Source organism: Podarcis raffonei, chromosome 17 (assembly GCF_027172205.1).
Source record: "Podarcis raffonei isolate rPodRaf1 chromosome 17, rPodRaf1.pri, whole genome shotgun sequence".
Taxonomy (NCBI): Eukaryota; Metazoa; Chordata; class Lepidosauria; order Squamata; family Lacertidae; genus Podarcis; species Podarcis raffonei.
This window is the reverse complement of record NC_070618.1, coordinates 6,087,299-6,110,802: the sequence shown is the minus strand read 5'-3', so window position 1 is coordinate 6,110,802 and position 23,504 is coordinate 6,087,299. Positions and strand designations below refer to the sequence as shown.

General features: G+C 45.2%; 1 protein-coding gene and 1 long non-coding RNA gene across 3 annotated transcripts; one reads left to right on the top strand and one right to left on the bottom strand.

Annotated features, from left to right (window-relative positions):
* The first annotated feature begins 282 nt into the window (after positions 1–282).
* LOC128404717 (uncharacterized) lies at positions 283–4,554 on the top strand. Its single transcript, XR_008328154.1, has 2 exons — positions 283–1,231; positions 1,270–4,554. It is a non-coding gene; the product is annotated as an uncharacterized LOC128404717 (long non-coding RNA).
* On the bottom strand, positions 1,540–22,033 carry GRHPR (glyoxylate and hydroxypyruvate reductase). 2 transcript variants are annotated; one of them, XM_053370546.1, is made up of 11 exons: positions 22,007–22,033; positions 18,603–18,671; positions 15,319–15,584; positions 9,831–9,955; positions 8,087–8,159; positions 7,839–7,955; positions 6,320–6,408; positions 4,980–5,084; positions 3,672–3,807; positions 2,471–2,601; positions 1,540–1,760 (listed from the first exon to the last, which is right to left on the bottom strand). In XM_053370546.1, the coding sequence occupies exons 1-11, from the start codon at positions 22,016–22,018 to the stop codon at positions 1,639–1,641; spliced, it is 1,245 nt and encodes a 414-aa protein (XP_053226521.1). In that variant the 5' UTR covers positions 22,019–22,033; the 3' UTR covers positions 1,540–1,638. The 2 variants fall into 2 exon arrangements, with proteins under 2 accessions (XP_053226521.1, XP_053226523.1); XM_053370548.1 differs by lacking the exon at positions 18,603–18,671.
* Positions 22,034–23,504: the final 1,471 nt, after the last annotated feature.

Sequence of the window (23,504 nt, the reverse complement as noted above, 5' to 3'; positions counted from 1 at the left end):
TCGTCTGAATTTATGGTACCACTTTCAAATACTTTTTTCCTTCTTTAATGTGCATTTTAATATTAAAAGTCAGTGGTGGCTAGTAACATTTTGATGTGGTAGGGCCACAGTTTTTAATTTTGCTGTTTTCCTCACAATAGGACTCATATGGTCCTTTTTTTTTTTTTTTTTTAGGAACGCGTGCCATTACACCAAGTGCAGAGTGCCATTGTCTTACCACTGAAAACCATCCATGACTCTCTGCACATCTTTGTAGGGGGCAGAGCTTCCGAGTTTGGTTTCCAGAGCCTCAACAAGTAGGAGAGCACTCGCACCCTCCTTTTAAGTTCAGGCTGTTGAAAACAGATACACATCCATTTTGGGGGAATGCTTTGGAACTGCGCGTGGCAGAGGCTATTACACAGAGGGCAGGCTTTTTCCGGGGGGGGGGGGGAGAGAAAGAGGTGAGCCACAGAAATTGGTGTGGGTACTAGCAGGAGGCAGAAGCAGATAGTGCGCTTGAAGCAAGCGACTTGATTGACTTCGACAGTGGAATTATGGTTTGAGGGGTGGATGGGAGAGAGAGAGATAAAATGTGTGGGAGGGTACCACCCCGTTTAGACCTAACAACAAGAATTACTGTATATGGCAGTTTAAAGACAACTTTGTAAAAGTGTGCTTCCCCACAAGGAATCCATCCTCAGCAACTGTAGGCAATCTTACTATTTCAAGTAAATTACAGTGATTTTTCTCTCTGTGGCAGGCATCCCCAAACTCGGCCCTCCAGATGTTTTGGGACTACAACTCCCATCATCCCTAGCTAACAGGACCAGTGGTCAGGGATGATGGGAATTGTAGTCCCAAAACATCTGGAGGGCCGAGTTTGCCATGCCTGCTCTACGGCATCCCCAACATTCATTTTAAAAAATTAAGATGTAGATGCTTTAAGATAAGAGTTTAAAGTCTGACAACTTGCTCTTGTTTTAGGCCTGTGCATGATCAAAACTGTAACACGCATCTATACTGTAATAATGCATTGATTTTCACTGCAAACCTTTTGGCAGCAACAGAACACACCCAGTTCTGCTTCTGAGAGTGGGGAAGTTGTCATTTGGACGGAACTCAAGTTGCATTGAGGCCTCAGGGACCAAAGAAGCTGTTTGGGGTTGGCAGAGGGCTGAACACAGTGTAAAAACTGCATGACAGCTGGACATTTCATCAAATATCAATAAGGCAGGATGAGAAACCATCAGTTCTCAGTAATTTGTGGATTGGCTACAGTTGGGGAAGCCTGGAAGTCCTTTTAAAACAGGTCATGGTAACAGCTCCCCCACTGAAGCCTATGACAAAATAACTTCCAGCAGTAGAGGCCACTATAGGAGGGGGCAGGGGGAGAAGCTCATTATTTTCAGTCTCCTGCTTTCTGTTTGCTTCTGGTTGAACGGTTGTAGAAAACATACCAGTACACAGCATCTTAATTACTTTGTATAAGATATAGAGTATTGCTTTTAAAAAATAGGTGTGAACTGGAACCTTTTGCTATAATACACAAAAGTCTGCCACTGTTTTAATGCTTTATTTGAAAGACAGTTTGTCCCATTTAATATCCATTTGGGGCAAAAAGTAAAAAATCCTTCAACACTCTTCCAGTCTTGCTTCTCACAGCTTGAGTTCGCTTGGCATGCTTTCTCCTTTCAGTCCAGCCAGAAGATTGTTGGCAGCCAACACTGACATGGCATTCCTTGTGGCGTAGGTGGCGCTTCCAATATGAGGCAAAATTACTGCTCAAGACACGGGGGGGGGGGGAAGCAATTTAGGAAACGAGCCAGTATTTATCGACTTGTAATCACTAGTTCATGAATATATCGTTTTATCAGATACTATATCTTGATTCATGAAATCACTTGCTCAAGCCAACCCATTCCCTCTGTATTCTATTTCCAGGGCCCCATCTCTGTTAGATCAGTGTTTAAATATATTATCTGTCTTTTGCAGGGCATGCCAATCCAATTACAGCCCCAAAGATGCCTGCCTTGCGGAAAGGAGCAGGAGTGCAAAATTCAGAGGATGCCCTCTGCATTTTATTTCTTGCTTTACCCATGCACATACTTAGGGCAACATCGTGGGAGAGAGTATAGAAATGCCACAGGATGTAGCAGGCATAGATTTCTTTTAAGAACAACTCCCAATTTAGAAAAGAACGACCCACAAGTTTCTAGCCCTTATAGTTGCAAAGATGTTCTTTTGACACATTTCCACAAGGAAAAACCTCTGCTTGCTATTGAGCCTTGCCGGCTCAGTGCAAGTGAGACTTAAGCAGCACCTGTCTGCTTCTGAAAGGCAGCCGTTAATTCCCCAGGAGGAGACGGTGCAGAAATAGCCATGTACACATTAAGTCTTTAGCGGAGATTCCTGCATTGCAGGGGGTTGGGCTAGATGACCCTTTGGGTCCCTTCCAACTCTACGATTCTATGAAATTAAGTCAGCTTACCACAGTTCTTGAGGCAAAGAAGCGGATTATCAGTAGGCAGAGGTTCTGGGGTTGTAACATCCAAGCCCGCTGCTGCGATGTGGCCATTGACTAAAGCTTCGTATAGGTCCTTTTGATTGACAACAGTGCCCCTAACAGAGCAAAGGGAGAAAACGGGCGTGAAGGTGTTATTGAGCCTACATTGCAAGCTGCAGTAAATAATTCAACAAGACTCTCACTGGGGAAATATGGATTGTGGCTTTTCTTGACAGCTTAATACTACCACACTGTTTATGCCTTGCCTGAAGCGGCAAGGGTGCTGCTTTGCTGGGCTGCATCCCCCATCACTCTGGTACTCTAGGAAATTGTATGGGGGGGGCAGCTTCCCCCAATCAGTGCAAGCAGCAGTGACACAGAAATAGTGCTAAGGATTAAATGACTCCCAGGGTCATTTGCTTATTATTTGACTTATTGCACTAACAGAAGACAGCGCAATGATTCGTGCTAGTGCAATGAGACTTCACCCCTCCTCTCACTGCACCCAAGCTTCTTGGCGGGGGCGGGGCGGGGGGAGACTGTTATGTCAGGCAAACAGAAATGCTTGAACTGATGGGACCTTCGCGCTATGCAGAATACAACCTGCTGATATTGTACATGCTAAGTTTCCTATTTTGGCTGGTGTTTGCTGCTTTAGAAATGCATAGGTATGGAGCTAGGCAACCGGTTTTTAGATAGACTGAGCAATATACAGCACTCACAGGAGCAATGAATGTCTTGTCTAAGGGAAGGACTGCAGAATATTAGTTTTGAGTGGTGCAGGCCTGGATAGTGATAGACCTCAAGAGAGATCCAGCTAGTTAAGTGTTGTGAATATGGAAAGCTTATTTCCACAAGTGCTGCTTCTTTACAAAACCAGGGCAAATGTCTCATAAAGGAAGCACAGCTGTGAGGGAAGATGTGGCGTCTTGTACTGCCATGTGTTCATCGTACAGTGAAGAGATTTGGACGCGGTGGAGGACCTTAATTAAAACGGGGAGGGGGAATGATTTGTGCATTTTAAAAAACTTGTGATAGACAAGGGTATGTTGCAAATCTAGGCTCACGCTCCTCCATACTGTCATGTTACTTCAGTCATGCTATGCAGTAGCACTGGGACTTGGCATTGTCTTGGGGGATGTGCCCCCGATTCCCAGCCTCCACTCTGGGCCACATCTGGTTTTACCTGCTTGTGTTGATGAACACAGACGTCTTCTTCATCTTGCAAAAGAAGTCCCGATTGCACATCCCCTGAGTGTCTGGTGTCAGAGAACATGTCACAATGACAAAGTCCGACTCTTCCGCTAGCTTGGCAAGGGGCACTGGAGAAAAGAAAGAAAGAGGAAACTCACTGTGGTCTGTCTAAGAGGTTTACCTACTTTCACTAGCTTTTCCTATTCACCAAAACAGCAAGGGTCCTTCTGAATAGAGTCAGGAGAGCAGGGATGATTCAGGCATGCTTGAGTCTGCACAATTATGCTGTTGGCACTCCTTGAAGCCTGTTGCGGCATTCATATGAGCCAAGTCAACTGGGAGGAATTGCCCTATTTCTGTTTTCAGAGTGTACTGTTCTCCCCAACACCATGAGGACGATGATGTACAGCAATGTGTGCATATCCAAGTATTCTGTTCTTTCAAAAGGATCCTGTTTGACTCATTGAACTACGTGGCACTCTGGGCTCTGAACTGCTCTGAACAAAAACCTAACAACCATCCAGTTTGTGCTGTACTTTGCCTGAAGGGATGGATGACTGATCTACTGATCTTCCAAAACATGCCTGTGTAAGGTGCATGTGGCTGCCATGTTTGTTCCATATTGACTCTTTACTTGCGGTGCAGCAGTCGGTACGTCTCATTGTAAACAGCATGTCTCCAGACGGGAATTGCTGTTCTCTAAGCGAGACTAAGGTTAACTGGTGATGGCTGGGTCCCTGCTTTGGCAATGCTTGCATGACCAAATGACTTAGGAGGTGGGGTGCATAGCCCTGATTCACGAAGGGATGTATACTCCTCACTTTTAACTATGGTCACCGGGAACAGGAACAAATAAATCTTAAGGTTTTGTCAAACTGAAACAATCGTTCTCATTTGCAGGAATTGAGTGAATCCTCTTTTCAACCAACATAACACCAAGTCTTCTCATTTCAGAGATTTTTTCCTCCCTCACTGAAGTGACTTACAAAAAGCCATACTGGATCAGGCCCCTGGTCCATCTAGTTCCAATGTTCTGTTCTCACAGTGGACACCCAGATGCCTGAGAGGAGCCTGCAAGCAGGACCTCAGCATAAGGGCACTTTCTCTGCTACAGTTTCAAGCAACAAGTATTCAGAAGCATGCTGCCTTGGACCTATGGAGGCAGTGAATAGCCTCCATTGTGCCCAGGAGCCACTGATAGGACTTCAACTTCAGTTTTCTACTCCGCATCAATGGGGGGCGGGATGTAGTATTGAACACACATAAAGAAATTCCACTAATCCGAAGACAGAACTCTCACCAAACTCGGCTTTCAGTTCCATAGCAGCTTCAGGTTTGGGGTGACGTCCTGCATACAAAAACTTCTTGACTCCAAATGGCTTCAGACGATGTGCTACAGCCTGCCCTAGAAACATGAGGAACCAAAGGATATCACATCACTCGCTAGGCAAGGATGTTTCATCCTTCAAGACAGAGAAATGGGGCTTCTGAAAATGGTGTTAGCACTTCAAAGGTACATGCAAAATTCACATAATCAGAGGCTTTCTTTAACACTGAATGCCCAAATCAAAACTTAGCACTTGAGCATTCTCAGATAGAGAAGCAGATGAGAAAAATTGGTAAATCGGGGTAGATACAATCATTTTACCACACCTGCATACCTGATCCATGGTTAAAATCTTACCCTTTGACAATAGGATAACTTTGCCACATGGTTACACACAAACTGTGTACAGTAAAACTTTGGTTTTCGAACGTAATCTGTTCCAGAAGGCTGTTTGACTTCTGAAACGTTCAAAAATCAAGGGTCAATGGGCGGTTGACAAAATCCATTGAAAAAATGGAAAAACATGCAGCTGAAGCCGTTCAACTTCCGAGGCGCATTCAAAAACGGAAGCAATTCTGGGTTTTCAGTGTCCGGCTTCCAAATCGTTTGGCTACTGAAAACTGCCCCATGGCTGCAGTCCCAGCCATACCTCAGAGTAAGCTACACTGAATACAATGGGACTTCCTTCTCAGTAAACACATCTAGGGTTGCACTATTACCCAGAGTGTGGAATGAAATCTTTCCAGGTTAGAGGCCACAACTATTCTGAACTCAGTTTCTCCAGTTCCCCAGTTGGTCCATTGGCAGACGAGCCATGAGCAGAACTTAAGCTCCTGCTCTTCCCAGTGAATTATTATGCCAATGGGCAGAAGAATGGGCAGGCTACCAGCAGCTCTATGTTGAAAGGGCGACGGCAATGGCTGCACTAAAGGCACTTATGGCACCATATATCTCAAAAGTCGGGTATGTGAGAAAGACAACATCAAACACTGCACAACTCCTTTTGGGGTCATGGATATTTGTTCAAAGAGACAATCAATAGTAGAAAGTCCACGTTGCGATAAAGTGAACAGTACAAGCTTTAGGACTGATAACCTGAGCCTAATCTCAGATGCTCAATTCTGCAGAGATTGTGCAGTTAAATGTCTCCACACAGATGCAGCAGATACCTCCTTCAGGGTGGCGACTTGAGGTTTTGACCTAGACACGTGTGTAATGCTTGTTTCTCTCTCAACCTACCTACCTTGCAAAGACATGGTGGTCAAACCAGCTGTGGAAGGGCAGGCTGAGAATGAATGTAGAACTCAGCTTACCTATTCTTCCTAGCCCTATAATCCCAACGGTGCTGTTAGAAAGTCCATAGCCACACATCCAGAGGGGTTTCCATGTGGTCCAGCCACCACTGCGAAGAGGACACCAAATTACAATGGGAACAGCCCCAGAGCGTAGCAGACAAGCATTAATGTAATGGCAAGAAAAAGCTGCATTGGCTAAACAGGCTCTTAGCTAAAATTCCAGAAATGAGCAGCTGTAGACAATGACAACCACAGACACTGTTATCTTGTTACCTTAGACAAAGGAAGAAATCCTGCTTTAAAAATTTTGATCCACCCTTTATCTTGCAAGGCCCACAATGATTTCAGGCCTAATCCCATTCTCTACTCTCTCTCCCTGTATCAGGTGGGTGGACTCCGGAAAATAACAGACAAATATCAAATGGGCACTGGAACCAACATCTGTCTTACAATGTCCAGGGATAGATGCTAAATTCTGCCAGTTGAGTAGCCCACATCTAGATATCAGTGGTTCAGCAGCGTACACTTAGATACCTTGATCCAGTGTTTCCCAAACTTGGGTCTCCAGCTGTTTTTGGACTACAACTCCCATAGTCCCTAGCTAGCAAGACCAGTGGTCAGGGATGATGGGAACTGTAGTCTGAAAACAGCTGGAGACCCAAGTTTGGGGAACACTGCCTTGCTAGATTTGCACCACCCTGTCACCACAATATAACTAAAGCATTTATTCAACTGTAACTAAGATTATTATATACTCTTTTAAGAATGCTTTAAAGGAAAGCAACACTTCATGCACACACTCTCATTCATCCATACAACAACCCTGTAATGTAGGTCACTATTATTACTCCTCATATTGCAGGGTGAAGCTGAGAGTTCAGGATGTTGCATGCAGCTATCTGATGAGTTCATGGCAAGAAGCAAGATTTGGACTGGGGTTTTTCCACTTCACAGTTCAGCCTCGGGGACCTGGTTCAGACTGTAGTTGTAGTGCAACTGAACTCTGCTGCAAGTGTCAGCTTGCATAGCTGAATGGAAATAAAACCAGATGCCAAAGACAAAATAGCTTGAAGCTCAAAGTTCAGGGGACTTTGTCACCTTCTGGCAACTAGTTTTCAATGTCCATGGATTTTTAATTCGTGTGTGTGTGTGTGTGTGTGTGTGTGTGTGTGTGTGTGTACACTAGGAGCTCCTCCTTAGGACAGTCCAGCAATAGTTGTATAAGTGCATCCACAGTTTCTGTGAAGCAAGTAGAGGATCTTCTTTGCATGTAAAAGGTAAGTGGCATTTCCAGGTAGGGTGCCCAAGAAGCCCACCTAAAACCCTGGAGAACTATCATTCAGAGTAGACAACACTCAACTAGACAGACTAACCATCTGACTTTGATTAAGCCACCTTCCTACTTTCCTGTGAGCCACAGTTGCCTTTTTTAATATGCTGAATGAGGCTAAAAGACAAAATAGGACATGACCACCCCCTCCAAGCAGTCCAATCAGTGTGGTGTGGAAGTCCCATAAATACCACTTTGGACACTCACTTCTTCACTTCCTCCACAGATTCTGGCAGCCTGCGGGATGTTGCTAGGAGCAAAGCTACTGTGAGTTCAGCGGTGGCATCTGTCAAGATGTCCGGCGTGTATCCCACACGGATCCCACTAGAATTTAAAAGAAGCAGTCAGATCTTCTGTGTTTTGAGCCACAAGGCACTTATTGACTAGTTTTCCCCCTGTCATGATAAGATGTAGTTTGCCTCTAAGAATCACCTTTAAAAAGATGTGAGTCTTACCGCTTTTTTATTTCCTCAATGGCAAGATGGTCATATCCCACAGACAACGTACTGATTACTTTCAGGGATGGTCCTGAAAAAGATGAAGACCACATGCTCAGAACAAAAGGTCATTAAGAGGAAGGCAACTAGTGTTGAAGTAGCCAGGCATGAGAAGGGGTTAATTTCCTTTAATGTGCATAAATCACCCCAAGGATGAGCTAATAATGGGTGCAAGGTCAGTCAAGCCAACTGCTATGGTAACGGCCCAGTGACCCAACTATATCTATGATTAATGACCATCAGTCTGTTAGTCTGCAATTAGTCTGCGAGTCGTCAGTCTGTTGGTGTTAATTGTCCAGTGTTACATCTTGAATTGCTGGAGTTCAATTGGAGCAATGGAAATATTTTGTACTTGTATCTGTATCTGTATCTGTATATTCAGAACTGTTTTAGTGAGCCTTATCTTCTGCAACAGTAAACTATTTGGACCTTAAGCTTCTTCCATGTGGTGACTGGTACTGGGAGCAACTTGCACTGCGTGGATATCTCACCTGAGATTCCCAACAGCTAGTTGGCAGAGAAAAGCAGTGAAGTGCCCACCTCAAACACCAAAGCTCCTACCAGCTTCAGAAAGCATTAAAAGCTAATGCAGTTGGCAGCAACGGACTTGTCAAGGCTTTTGTCTGGTTACTAATAAACACAGAGAAATGAAGAAGGCGATTTTTTGATGAGGTTTCAAACGTCCTGCTTGAAAAGAAACAAAATAACAAAAGAATGCCAGCTATGAATGGAAACCTAGCTTTTGAGCCATTAAAAAGCTGTGAGCTTTCATTCATTAATCTGTGCAATTGATCAATAAAATACAGTGGTACCTTGGTTCTCAAAAGCCTTGGTACTCAAACAACTTGGAACCCACACACTGCAAACCCAGAAGTAAGGGTTCTGGTTTGCGAACTTACTCAGAAGCTGAATGTGCTCCATTTTGAGTGTTACGCTTCCGGTTTGAGTGTCTGTCTGTTTTTGCTATTTATTTTGCGTTTTTGTGGCTCTTTTTTTTGTTTTTATGGAACCTAGTTCAGGTACTGATTCATTAACTGTGTGACTGCAGTACATATGTTTATTGCTTTCATTTCCTGGATCGATGGTCTCGGTAGATCGTAAAATTCATGTTAAATTGCTGTTTTAGGGTTGTTTTTAAAAGTCTGGAACGGATTAATCCATTTTGCATTACTTTCTATGGGAAAGCGTGCCTTGGTTTTGGAACGCTTTGGTTTTGGAATGGACTTCTAGAACGGATTAAGTTTGAGAACTAAGGTATCACTGTATTGCACTGAGGATTATCCACACACCCAAATTAATCAGTGGGGTAACAACAACCCACAGATACAAACACAGTATAAAAATGGGATTTAAGAGAACATTTGGCCCGTGGAACTTTCCCCCCAGATACAGACTGTTTGGCCAGATAATCCTGAGGAGCTGAATGCAAACCTTCACCAAAAGGAGATAAGAAGAAGAATGAGGCTGGGGTTGATGCCAGTCCCATGAGTTTATTCCAGTTCTACCTCTTGAAAAGAATTAGGCACCAACTTCAGCTTTATACAGGCGCAGGGCTTTGGTCTGCATTCGCACCAGTATCTGGGGAGCAGCCAATAACTTTCCCTGCCCAGGTTGTCACATGGATCGGCAAGTCACTGGCCGTGTTAATGTTTCTACAGCCCACTCTGACACCATTCCGTTGAGCTCCCACCCGAGGTCTCACCTGCAGCATCCAGGACTTCCTTGTCAATCCGGTCAGACAAGAGGCACAGGAGCCCGTCCTTGCCAGCCAGCCCCGCCAGCAACTCCGACTGTGGGATTGGTTCATCTGAATCCCATTGCTGGACGCTGCAGCGTCAGAGGAAGCAGGAAAGGCAGAATCACACAGAGCAGACCACAAGTCGACCCGAGGCGCTAGAGCAGCCTTTCTCAACCTGTGGGTCCCCAGATGTTGTTGAACTACAACTCGCATCACCCCCTAGCTAGCAAGGCCAGAGCTCAGGGATGATGGGCGTTGTAGTCCAACAACATCTGGGGACCCACAGGTTGAGAACCGCTGCACTAGAGGCTGCACAGCTTTCGCCACTTTCGATCTTCAGTTTTAATTGGCAAAGACAAACTTTAGTAAGATTGGGCACCAGTTGCTTAACCTGGAAGCTGTTCTATTGCAGGAGTGTTGTGTATTGTAACAGGGGATGAATGAAGATATTAAATTATATCACTCATGCTGAGGAAAAAAGGTAAAGGTCCATTAGGACCATTATGTCCAGTCGTGACCAACTCTGGGGTTGCGGCGCTCATCTCGCTTTATTGGCCGAAGGAGCCGGCGTACAGCTTCCGGGTCATGTGGCCAGCATGACTAAGCTGCTTCTGGCAAACCAGAACAGCGCACGGAAACGCCGTTACCTTCCCGCCGGAGTGGTACCTATTTATCTACTTGCACTTTGACATGCTTTTGAATTGCTAGTTTGGCAGGAGCAGGGACCGAGCAACGGGAGCTCACCCCGTCACGGGGATTCGAACCGCCAACCTTCTGATCGGCAAGTCCTAGGCTCTGTGGTTTAACCCACAGCGCCACCCGCGACTCTTCATGCTGAGGAAGGTTGCTATAATTCAGTAGGAAACTATCCCACACTCCCTTTAACATTTCAAAAAGGCGAAGGCTGTGGAAATGGGTGTTTGCATTTTTTAGCAAATAAAACAGCACCTCCCATTGGTTTCCAGCGGCCACACACTACCTCTGCCCACTTTGGAAAGAAAAATACTCTGCCCAAATCCTCCTGCATATGCCTACCTCAGTGAGAAAGGGGCCGTGTCCAGATGCACCCGCTTCTATCTACTCAGAGAGAAACAGTGTGCCCACATGCCCCTGCTTTTGCTGCCTGCCGAGAGAAAGGAAAACTGCCGCTTGTGACCTTGCTGCAACACTGAAGGGAGAAATAATGCCCTTTGTGACCTCAGGCTGCTGCTGATAGCAGAGAGACTGGCCCAATTTTGGCTTTGCACAAGTCACTGCTGAAATGTGAGACGCCAAGGTCCACCACTGCCCAGGCAATGTGTGGACACAGAAGAACCCAGCGCTCCTTGAAATGGGCAGCAGTTGGGCAAGAGACTTTGGGTGTAATATACAACTTGCAGCATGGAAGAAGTTACGGAATTGGGATTTAAAATTCACAGCATGTTACACGTTGAAAGAAAATTAGATGAAAATTATGTGCCGTTGGTATTTAACTGCTAGTAAATTAGCAAAAATGTACAAAACAGGGTCAAATGCATGCTGGAAGTGTAAGGAAAAAGAAGGCACCTTTTATCACATGTGGTGGAAATGTAAGGTAGTAAAAGAATTTTGGGAAATGATATATAATGAGTTGAAAAAAATGTTTTAAATAACCGTTTCTTTAAAAAACCTGAAGACTTCCTTTTAGGTGCCGAAATCCTAAGGGAGCAGAAAAGACTATTTACGAATGTGACGACAGCTGTGCAGATGTTATTGACCCAGAGATGGAAAGAAGATAAGGTCCCTACCAGAGAAAAATGGCAGATCAAGTTGATGGATTATGCCAAAATGGCTAAGATGACTGGAAGAATCAGAAATCAGGAAGAACAAATTTTAATAAGGAATGCGGAAAAATTTATAACTTACAGTGATACCTCAGGTTACATACGCTTCAGGTTACAGACTCTGCTAACCCAGAAATAGTGCTTCAGGTTAAGAACTTTGCTTCAGGATGAGAACAGAAATCGTGCTCCGGCAGCGCGGCGGCAGCAGGAGGCCCCATTAGCTAAAGTGGTGCTTCAGGTTAAGAACAGACCTCCGGAACGAATTAAATACTTAACCTGAGGTACCACTGTATCTTAAAGACCATTGTAAACAGTTAAAACCATTAGTAGGATTGGAATAACACTTGTAGTTTAATGGTGAATTTTGGATACAGTGGAGAGATAAAAGATTTAGATTATCATAAAAGATGCAGGAGGAAATGATTAACAAGAGGAGCCACAAAGGGGAAGAGGTAAGTCCAAGAGATTCCTTGCAATCTTGTTTTTATGTTGGATTTGTGACTGTAAAATTTTAATCTGAAAAACCAAATGAAGAAATTTTTAAAAATGAAATGGGCAGCAGCATGTGAAGAGAGAACCAGCAAGCAGGGAGGTGAGGACAGTTGGCAGGTAGGTGCCCAGCTGTTCCACTTCCACAACGGCTGCTTGCTGAAGTTTTCAGCCAGATCTCCTCCTCCTCCTCCTCCACTGCCCTGAGTTGCCAGGCATGTGGAGGATTTGTGGAGTGGGCAATGAGGTCTTTCATGTGGCCCAGGGCAGCATGAGAAACACCCACCCCTCTCCAGCATGTGTGGGAGGGGGGATTAGGGGTAGGGGATTCACATCACCATGTGATGCGGCAGGACACAGAAGCAAGGCCACCCACCCCAGGGGTGGCGCGGAGGGGAAGCATCAATAGTGACCACAAGTTATGGCCTAGATACTGATCCCAGCCAATTTTAGTCTCCTGGTTTGCACAAATGATTAACCATTAGCTGGCCTGGAACAATGGCAGTCTTATTTGAATGTAGTCAGCTGGTCAGCACAAATAACAGTTTAAACAGACAAAATTACTCCAAGGCAGGGCGGATAAAAATCAATGTGTTTTTTTAAAATTAAAAATAGGATTTTTTAAATTTAAATCAGATTTTTGAAAAATTGTTTTTTTTTAATATAAATTGGATTTTTTTAAAAATAAAATGCTTTTGGAGGGAAAATCTTTCTAAAGATAGTTTTCTGTTTAAGTTACATTATAGTCCAAATGCTATTCATCAGGAGATACGGGTTTATTTTAATTTTTTGGGATAAAAATGTAGATGTTTATATATGTGTGTGTGTGTGCTTGCGTGTTTGTGCGTATGCACTTTCAATACTGTTATTAAGTATGGTGTCAGGAGATGGTACCCACTTTATCTGGACTGAGAGCTGGACCATAAAGAAGTCTGATCACCGAAGAATTGATCCTTTTGAATTCTGGTGCTGGAGGAGACTCTTGAGAGTCCCATGGACTGCAAGAAGATCAAACCTCTCCATTCTGAAGGAAATCAGCCCTGAGTGCTCACTGGAAGGACAGATCCTGAAGCTGAGGCTCCAATACTTTGGCCACCTCATGAGAAGAGAAGACTCCCTGGAAAAGACCTTGATGTTGGGAAAGATGGAGGGCACAAGGAGAAGGGAACGACAGAGGACGAGATGGTTGGATAGTGTTCTCGAAGCTACCAGCATGAGTTTGACCAAACTGCGGGAGGCAGTGGAAGACAGGAACGTCTGGCGTGCTCTGGTCCAGGGGGTCACGAAGAGTTGGACACGACTAAACGACAACTATATATGCACCCTGGGTCCAATGCAGGGATGGAAAAGCAACGGCCCTGCAACTGCTGTTGGGACCATCGATCCCGTTGTCTGCGACTATTGGGCATGCTGGCTGGGACGCATGCAACCTCTGAAGGGCTGCAAGTTTCTTATCCCTGCTCTAATGCTACAGACAGGCCTGCTTTGCTTAGTAAGCCGCCCACCCACCATTTTATTTTTGCAGGCCGCGTTTCCACAGCTCAAACCTCGCTCGAGGTGGCTTATAATACGGGGGGGGGGGGATACATAGTCACAACGTAACAAAGGTCGTCCTAAACAATAAATAAAACATTTAAAAGATGCGCAACCATAAATCATAACCGAGTTCTAGATACAAAAAAGCGACAGCAGCAAACAAAACATCAAAAAGCCTCAAACACACACACACACGATTTCCATAGCTGTCAACCGTCCCTTATTTGGCGGGAAACTCCCTTATCCCAGCTCTGTTTCCCGCTTCTGTCCGGATTGATGATGTCCCTTAAATTTCCAGGGTTTCATGCTCGCCCGGCTCTGAGGGAAGCAGTGTCTTGGGGTCCTCCGCCGTGAGAGAGGGAGAGAGAGTGCGCACGGGCTGCCGCGTCCCCGTCTCTCCCTTTTCCCCCTCAGGGGCGTCGTGAGGAGACGGGTGGCGGCAGGTGGGCAGGCAGCCCCTCTCTTGCGAGACTTGCGCCGCGCTGCCAGGGGAAGCCAGAGGTGGCAGCGGTGGCGGCTGAGGAGGCGGCCTGAGGGAGGAGGAAGAGGAGGGGATGGGGAGGGACGCAAAAGGGGGCGCTTCAACGGCTGCCGTGGCACCACAACCGTCTCATGCCGGGTTTGCGGGCAGCGTGGGCGAGAGTCTCCCTCCCTCCCTCTCTCTCGGGCGGGGAAGGGCCGATGGAACTCCTTGCTCCAAGACGACAGCAGCCCCGACGTGCTGCTTAGCATCCCCTCCAGCCAGTGCGGCATCTTAATGTAGTGATTTCCCCCTCTGCATCCCTTTCAGAACTCTATTTTTATAAATGATTTGTCTGTCCATAGTTCAAATTTTTACTACAAGTTTTCTGTCAATCCTACCAATCTTTGCAATAGCTTTTCAAATAAATTATAAACTTCCCCCATTCTTTACTAAAGAGGTCCTCTTCCTGGTTTCTAATTCTGCCTGTAAGCTTTGCCATCTCGACGTCGTTCATCCGTTTTGTCTGCCCCTCTTCTTTGGTGGGAGTTGTAGACCCTTAGGAACATCTAGTCCAACCCCCTGCAAAACACAGTCAGTGGCAGCCAAAGCAGCAGGGCTCCATCAGTGGCGGATTTCTGTATAAGTTAAGCAAAGTCCCTTATTTTGGCTGCTGATCCCTTGTTTTTGAGGCTGCTGGTCCCTTATTTTCAAATCTGTAAGTTGACAGCTATGTATTGGGCATGCTGGCTGGGATGCATGCAACCTCTGAAGGGCTGCAAGTTTCTTATCCCTGCTCTAATGCTACAGACAGGCCTGCTTTGCTTAGTAAGCCGCCCGCCCACCATTTTATTTTTGCAGGCTGCCTTTCCACAGTTCAAAGCACGCTCGAGGCGGCTTACAATATGGGGGGGGGGAATACATAGGCACAACGTAACAAAGGTCGTCCATAACAATACAAAAAAGCGACAGCAGCAAACAAGAAGCCACAAACACACACACGATTTCCCAAAGGTGCACACGCAAGAGAAGGAAAGAGGGGTTCACACGTGCGTGAACAGGGCAGGCAGAGTCCGGGGAGCAGCCGGGCGACCTTCCCAAGGGGAGAAGGGGAGGGGAGTTTCTCCCTTGCACCCCCAGCCCGTCTCCCCGCCAGCCCACTTACTCTCCGGCCCGGCTCAAGGCCGCCAGCCCCTCCGGGGGGATCCTCCGCGTCACGAAGACCTTCATGAGTCTCTGCACGGCCGCCGCTCTCATGTGCCGCGTTGCAAAGGCGACTCCGGGCGAAGCGGCTCCTTCCCCGCCCCGTAACCCTTGGCCCGGGCGGCGTCCGGCGGAGAGAGGCTTGTTCGGCAGCGCCCCCTGGTGCCCATCCGCGGCCACGTCCAAAGCGCGCAGACGGCTCGCCTCGCCCAGATGTTGGCGCGTGTTCTTCTAAAACAAAAATCCTTGTCACTGTGTGAATCCTGCGGGTGAATGGGGCTGAGGCTAAGCAAAATAACATTGGTGGGGTTCTTTTCCAAAGGGCAATGTCCTTTTGACTGTTTACTTCCTAGCTGTCGCAAGCAGTGCACTTTTTTCTGGGGTACGCAGGGGTACGCAGACCCCCCTAAACATTTTGTGGATCTTTGTACTTTGGTTCATTTACTGTATTTGTTTTTCTCAGTTTGAACTATGAAATGGTGAACTATGAAATTTTCTTGAGTCAAAATGAGAGTAGCCCCAAGCATTCTTTTAGAAAAAAGCACTGGTTGCAAGTAGGGCTGGATTTAGGTTTGAAGAGGTCCTAAGCTACTGAAGGTAATGGGGCCCTTTATATGTCCAGCTGTCCTTTGTCAACAACAAATTCTCCCTGTTTTTTGTGTTGAATATATGCTATATATATGGTAATTTATGGACCTAGTAGGTATCTAGATATGTATTTTATTAAAGTAATTGCTGGACTGAAATACAATTAAGAAGTATATTGATAGTGAAATAATTATTAAGCTCTAACTAAAAGTGCTTTTTTATTCATAACAAACTTAATAATGCAAACACATTGGCATTTGGCAATAACAAAAGTTCCTTCAGAAACACAAAGGCCCATTACTTACATCATAAGAGCCTACACAACACAAAACACTGTTGCTATATGTAGGTTTTGTTTTATTTATTTAATTTTGTTTTTTATCTTCTATTTTGGAAATGTACATCCAGTTTTTTCCTCTTTAATTTTTTTGGGGGCCCCCAAGAGAGTGGGGCCCTAAGCTATAGCTTGTTTAGCTTATACGTAAATCTGGCACTGGCGCTCCCAGTTCCTTCATACCTGTAAGGTTATTTATTGGCTGGCTTTTTAATTGTGGAGTGAAAGAATTGGCAGCTTTTTAGTTTTTTAATTAATGGAGACTTTCCTTGTAAGATGGCAACACTGGTAGAGATGGAATGCCATCCAATAGTCACCGTGAAACCATATGCAACCTGGATTTTCAAGCGGGGGCAGTCTTCATATTTTAATTATTTTCACCTGGTTTGTACTTTAGAACTGATTATATGCTTGTTCCCACTTAGAACTTCCTAAGCGTTCTGTGATGTGGGTTCTCATCTTTAGAGGTGTAAATAACAGCAAACTTTTTTTAAAAAAATACACCACAAATTAATAAACTTTCCCTTCTTTTAGGAAAAAACCTTGTAACCAGCAAACACAGACAACGTTTTCTTCTTGTTGCTTGGTCCTTTCTATTGCACATTCATGAGGCTAGAGGACAGCACAAGTACATACCCTCCAATATTTCTCTGATGAAAATAGGGATGTTCTATTCCATTATTATTATTATTATTATTATTATTATTATTATTATTACCCCGCCCCTCTGACTGGGTTGCCCCATCTACTCTGGGTGGCTTCCAACATATAAAAACGTAATAAAGCATTAAACATTTTAAAATCTTCCCTATACACAGGACTGCCTTCAGGTGCCTTCTAAAGGTTGGTGGTGGAGCTGGTTCTCTGTCATCTGGATGGAGAACCTTCTGGAAAGAGCCAGCGGTGAGAGTATTTTGAACTAGGACCTTGGAGCCTGGGGTTCAAAACTCCACTCAGCTCTGAAGCTCCCTGGGTGAACTTAGGGCAGTCGCTGTCTCTCAGCCTAGCCTACCTCACAGGGGTGTTTTGAAGATAACATGAACAGAGTGGAAAACATGTCAATCTGGAACATCCTCCTCTGAACACTGGGTTGTATGATAAAAGGATTTAAACACACACAGACAGACACACACACAGCCTCACTTGCTCCTGAGCCTTTAACAGCAGCCTTAGGAGGGAGTGGGAATGTTGCCAGCATTATCTGACCCATACCTTCTAGCTGAAATATCTCCCTTGCAGGTACCGTATTTTTTGCTCTATAAGACTCACTTTTTCCCTCCTACACTAATACACTAATCTTTTATTGAGATCATGCTGCCCACAAAAAGCTGGAAACAGTTCCTGCTGCTTTCAAGATGCCTTCTTCTAGTAAGAAACTAGCTGAAGCTTTGAGGCACTAAAACAGGGAAGCAACGTAAGGACATTTTAGATTTAGAACACTCTCCCCTGAACACTTTAAAAAGAACACATGAGAAGTCATCAGTGTTTTAGTGTGTGTTGCTCCCAATAAACCCACATTTGTTTTAATATACAAATTTTTGCAAGACTTACAAAAATGTAATCTTGAGTGGAGTCATGAGCCCTGTTATAGCCAGAGGTGGCTGGATCTAGAGGTTGTTTTAGGGTAGCATGACTAGTTTGGCAGCACTGGCTTCTGGCGCTGCAGAGGGCACAGCGACAATGATGTAGGGGGCAAGGGGCACTGAATTTTAGCGCCGCACAGGGTGCTCCTGAAATTTGAGAGCCCCAAATCATCCACTGCTGCTCCCCCCTTTACCTGTTAGGTAAAGGTAAAGGGACCCCTGACCATTAGGTCCAGTCGTGGCTGACTCTGGGGTTGCGGCACTCATCTCGCTTTATTGGCCAAGGGAGCCGGCGTCCAGCTTCTGGGTCCTGTGGCCATCATGACTAAGCCGCTTCTGGCGAACCAGAACAGCGCATGGAAACGCCATTTACCTTCCTGCCAGAGTGGTACCTATTTATCTACTTGCACTTTGACATGCTTTCGAATTGCTAGGTGGGCAGGAGCAGGGACCGAGCAATGGGAGCTCACCCCGTCGCGGAGATTCGAACCGCCGACCTTCTGATCGGCAAGTCCTAGGCTCTGTGGTTTAACCCACAGCGCCACCCACGTCCACCTTTAACTGTTAGCCCACCCCAATGGCAAACAATCGTAGCAGAGCACAATCTACAATCGTGTGATTTTAAGAATAGCTGTGTTGCCATTTGCAGACCGGTGTGAGAGGTGCAAATTAGGTAGTTTCCCATTAAAATGCGAACCAAATCAAATTTCTGCCCCTTCCCTAGCAGAATGCCCCATTTACCTGCACACACAGGGGCCAATATCCTTCTGCTGATGTTACTAAAAGGGCAAGGATGCGGTGACCTGCACACTGAAATAAGATGACAAGGAAGATTATAATGTAAATAAACACTTTGCTTCCATTGATGGAAATGCTAAGTGACGGGAAGTAAATCAGCTCTGCGATATTGTGGCTTCCAAATCCTCACCCCTTTTACCTTTTCTCTCCTCTTTCTCTTCCTGCCTGGTTGAATATATATGGTGCCTACACAGCTGTGATGAGAAATGAGGAATAGGCATTGATAGGATTCAGAAGCGATACATAAATCATATTAGAACAAAGCTGCTGCTGTTTATGCAAATAACCACAGACAGGATCCAATTGGCGGAGGAATGCTGAGCAAGGTGGAAAGGGACTAATAAATGCTATTAAACATGGGTAAATCTGACGTTTCCTCAGTGATGAATAAAAAAAACAAAGCACCATCGAGCGAAAAATATGCAGAGGGAAGACATTTAAACGAAGCCCTTCCAGGGCTGTGCCAGGAATTATGTAGATGCGAAACTTTTGCCTTTGAAGAACAAATGACATATACAATTAAAGAAAATAGCATTGATAAATACTGAGGTGGTTCCCCCTTCCCCCCTTTCAGGAGGCTTTAGATCACTAAAAAATTTGTGGACGAAGAAAGAGGAGGACCCACATCAAAAGGAGACGGGAGATACAGAGGTCATTTCCTGCATGGTTATGTACGCTCAGTCTATGGACAAACATTTAGTCCGATACCATACCTCATAGTGCAGAAGGTGGGAAACCCAGAACTCTCCAATGTTGTTGGGACTCCAGCCCCCATCATCCTCAGCCAACATAGCCAATGGTCAAGGATGATGGGAATTGTAGTTCAACAAATGCCTGGAAAGCCACAGGATTCCTGTTCCAGGTCTATGCTGACTGGCAGTGGCTCTGCAGAAGGAATGGGCGATACAGTGGATGCTCGGGTTGCAAACGTGATCCATGCGGGATGTACGTTCGCAACCCGCAGCGCCCGCAACCCGCAGTGACACAGGTTGCAATTCGGTGCTTCTGCACATGCACAAAGTGCGATTTAGCGCTTCTGCGCATACGCAACCGCTGAAAACCGGAAGTAACCCGTTCCGGTACTTCCGGGTTTCGGAGGTCCGCAACCCAAAAAAACGCAACCTGAAGCGTCTGTAACCCGAGGTATGACTGTATCTGGTTTTCAACTTTGTGAATAAGCTATGGTTTTCCCAGTAGTGATGTATGGAAGTGAGAGCTGGACCATAAAGAAAGCTGATCGCCGAAGAATGGATGCTTTTGAATTCTGGTGCTGGAGGAGACTCTTGAGAGTCCCATGGACTGCAAGAAGATCAAACCTCTCCATTCTGAAGGAAATCAGCCCTGAGTGCTCACTGGAAGGACAGATCCTGAAGCTGAGACTCCAATACTTTGGCCACCTCATGAGAAGAGAAGACTCCCTGGAAAAGACCCTGATGTTGGGAAAGATGGAGGGCACAAGGAGAAGGGGACGATGGAGGACGAGATGGTTGGACAGTGTTGTCAAAGCTACCAGCATGAGTTTGACCAAACTGCGGCAGGCAGTGGAAGACAGGAGTGCCTGGCGTGCTCTGGTCCAGGGGGTCACGAAGAGGCGGACATGACTAAACGACTAAACGACAACAACAACAAAACATCACGCTATACCGATCTATCACAATGTCTCAAATAAGGATGGAACTACTGGTAAGTTGTGGCATCAGCTGGCTTAACCGTTTCCCCTGCGTCATGATCTTTGCATCACACACACACACAAACCCCATGATTCACAATATATTGCCATGTCAAAAATTACAAAACTGATAGCACAATATAGACTTCACACTGGTTTGATGTGATACAGGATTTCAGACAGGATTTACTTCCAGCACTGCCTGGATATGTTGGGTTGAAATTGGGGACTTCTAGGTGAGCGAAGCAGGCAACCCTATTTAAGATTCATATGGACTCTGAATAAGAGCGAGCATGGAGCAGATCTCTTGGAGGCATGTGCGCATGTGTGTGTGGTGCATGAACACATATGCATACATATTTCATAAAGGGAATAAGATTGGTGTCGCCAAAGGTTTGGTCTGCACAAACAGTCAGCAACTAGTTTCCGCAAGTTATTTTCACTCAGTGTGTTGCGAAGCATCCCTGGAGAATATTCAAATATAGCTCGGCTAGCCATGACTGGTCAGAGTCTCCCTGTGGCAGATTGCTGCTCAGTGGTTTCGCTGCGCCGCTAAGTGATTTTTGCTGGAAACAAATTTATAGTAGCATATCTGTTTCCTCAGAAATCTCAGGCAGGCAACTTGCAAATCCCAATGTCACGCATATTTGCCCCGCTAAGAATGAATTGCATGAGGAATGTTTGCAGAAAGGGGGATGCAAATAGAGCTTCGGGTCTGTCATAGAGTCAGCGCGGTGTAGCAGGGGGCTAGAATGTGGGACTTTATTAGAGTTTGGTCAGAGGCCAAAGTAGGCCTTATTTCACCCGGGTCAAAGACCCAGTTTGGCTGTCCCCTATGTGTGTTTGCGCACACACTCACACAGGCTGGGAGCCTCAATGGTGCCCCTCTGGAGGCTTCACCCAGGGCATAATAATAATAATAATAATAATAATAATAATAATAATAATAATTTATTTATACCCTTCCCATCTGGCTGGGTTTCCTCAGCCACTCTGGGCGGCTCCCAAGGGAATATTAATAATGATAATAATAAAAAAGCAACAAAACATCAAACATTTAAAACTTCCCTAAACAGGGCTGCCTTCAGATGTCTTCTAAAAGTCAGATAGTTGTTTATTTCCTTGACATCAGATGGGAGGGCGTTCCTGGCTAGCCCCGCCCCCTCCAGCTACAGCTCTGGTTGGGTATATACAAATTGCAGAAAAGCGCAGAAAACAATAGTCTGGTAAAAACATAAAAGCAATGGCCAACCAGATGCCTTTGGAAAACCTGAGAGCAGGATCTGTGCACAAGTGAACTCTCCCCTCCTGTGTTTTCCAGAAACTGGTGTTCAGAAGCATATAGTCTCCAACCAGGCAGGCAGAGAATTGCCATCATTGATATCTATCCTTATAGTCTTATCCTTCATGAATTTGTCTTTTGGCCATCACTGCATCCTGTGACAATGATGTACATAATTAACTATGTGCTGCTTTCTTTTTCCTGTCCTGAATCTTTTAATAATAATAATAATAATAATAATAATAATAATAATAATAATAATAATAAATTACTTATACACCGCCCATCTGGCTGGGTTTCCCCAGCCACTCTGGGCGGCCTCCAACAAAATATTAAAAATACAATAAAACATCAGACATTAAAAAGCTTCCGGATAACCACAAGTTCTGCTCTTACCCGATTGCTCATCTACACCAGCAATGACTTTCCAGGGTTCCAGACCTGAGTCCCGATGGGAATGGGGAGCGGAGATATATGCTTTCTTGAACTCCTTGAAGGGCGGGCAGGATAAAAATGAACAACAAATAAAAGATAAACACAGTAAATAAGCATTGAGAAACCTTAGTCATAATCCAAGACACAACTATGCTCACAAATCCCCACATTCATTGCACACTTAACTCAGTGCTGTCTGGTCTTCCTGTCCACACAAAATGTGGCAAAGCTTGTTTGCAGTCATTTTTAAAAAATAGCCTAGGGGAGAAAAATAGCTATACAGTGGTACCTCGGGTTACAAACACTTTGGGTTACAGACTCTGCTAACAGGGAAGTAGTTCCTCGGGTTAAGAACGTTACCTCAGGATGAGAACAGAAATTGTGGGGTGGCAGCAGCAGGAGGCCCCATTAGCTAAAGTGGTGCTTCAGGTTAAGAACAGTTTCAGGTTAAGAACGGACCTCCGGAACGAATTAAGTTCGTAACCAGAGGTACCACTGTAATAGGGGAAAGATGGAGCTGAGAAAAATGAAATGAATTAGGGGAAAAAAGATTAGAAGGAGCTACAGTGCTTTCACAGCAATTTGATGCTCCTTTACACACACACACACACACACACACACACACACACACACACATTTCCTTTTTTAATGTAACAAGAACAAAGGACAAAACAGATGACTGATATTTCAATATGATTAGCTGCTCAGTAATTTTGGTGCCCCTTCCCTAAAACCAGTAAGTAAATAAGTAAATATTCACACCATCGGCCACTAGGTGTCTCCATGACATCCCCACCCTAACTTTGTGTCTTTGTCGCCAGAGGTTTTTGGGTTTAGATAAAGGACAACCAGGGCAAGAGGTGTGTGTGTGTGGTATAAAATTACGAATGGTAATTGTTGTTATTTTATTTGTACCTCACCCATCTGACTGGGTTGTCCCAGCCACTCTGGGCAGCTTCCAACATATGTAAAAACATAATAAAACATTACACCTTAAAAGGTTTCCCTATACAGGGCTGGTATGGTGAGGGAACCAATGGCTTGTATCAGCAGTGTTGCAGAGTTTACAGAAAGGCTTCTGTCAAGGGAACAGAGAGGGGAGAGATGTTTGGCACATGGCAAAATTGTCCCTGCAGCAAAACCAACCCCTAGTGCCTGAAAACTGGTCTGGAGAACTGGAACACTCTCCAAAGCAGATCTGGGTGAGGAGCTGCAATTGGGGAGGCAGGGATGGGGGCAGAATCAACGAAACTTGCTTCCCTCCCTGTTTTGCTGGCAAGATGCGACCCAGTGCTTATTTACATGGCGAAACTGAGATTATCCACATACACGATTCTGCAGTGCACGACTGCGGTGTCTGGAAGTCGCTCCTCCACTTGGGGGGAACATGCCAAGGAGCCTTGGACAGCAAATTCACGGCGGAACAGTCATCAATAGCTATTATCTATGTTGTTTAAAC

Coding starts and splice junctions, on each gene's coding strand:
- GRHPR (XM_053370546.1), bottom strand. Junction 8,160..9,830: donor GGAAGTCCTGGATGCTGCAG/GTGAGACCTCGG, acceptor CATCTTTTTCAG/GACCATCCCTGAAAGTAATC. Junction 5,085..6,319: donor TATAGGGCTAGGAAGAATAG/GTAAGCTGAGTT, acceptor TCATGTTTCTAG/GGCAGGCTGTAGCACATCGT.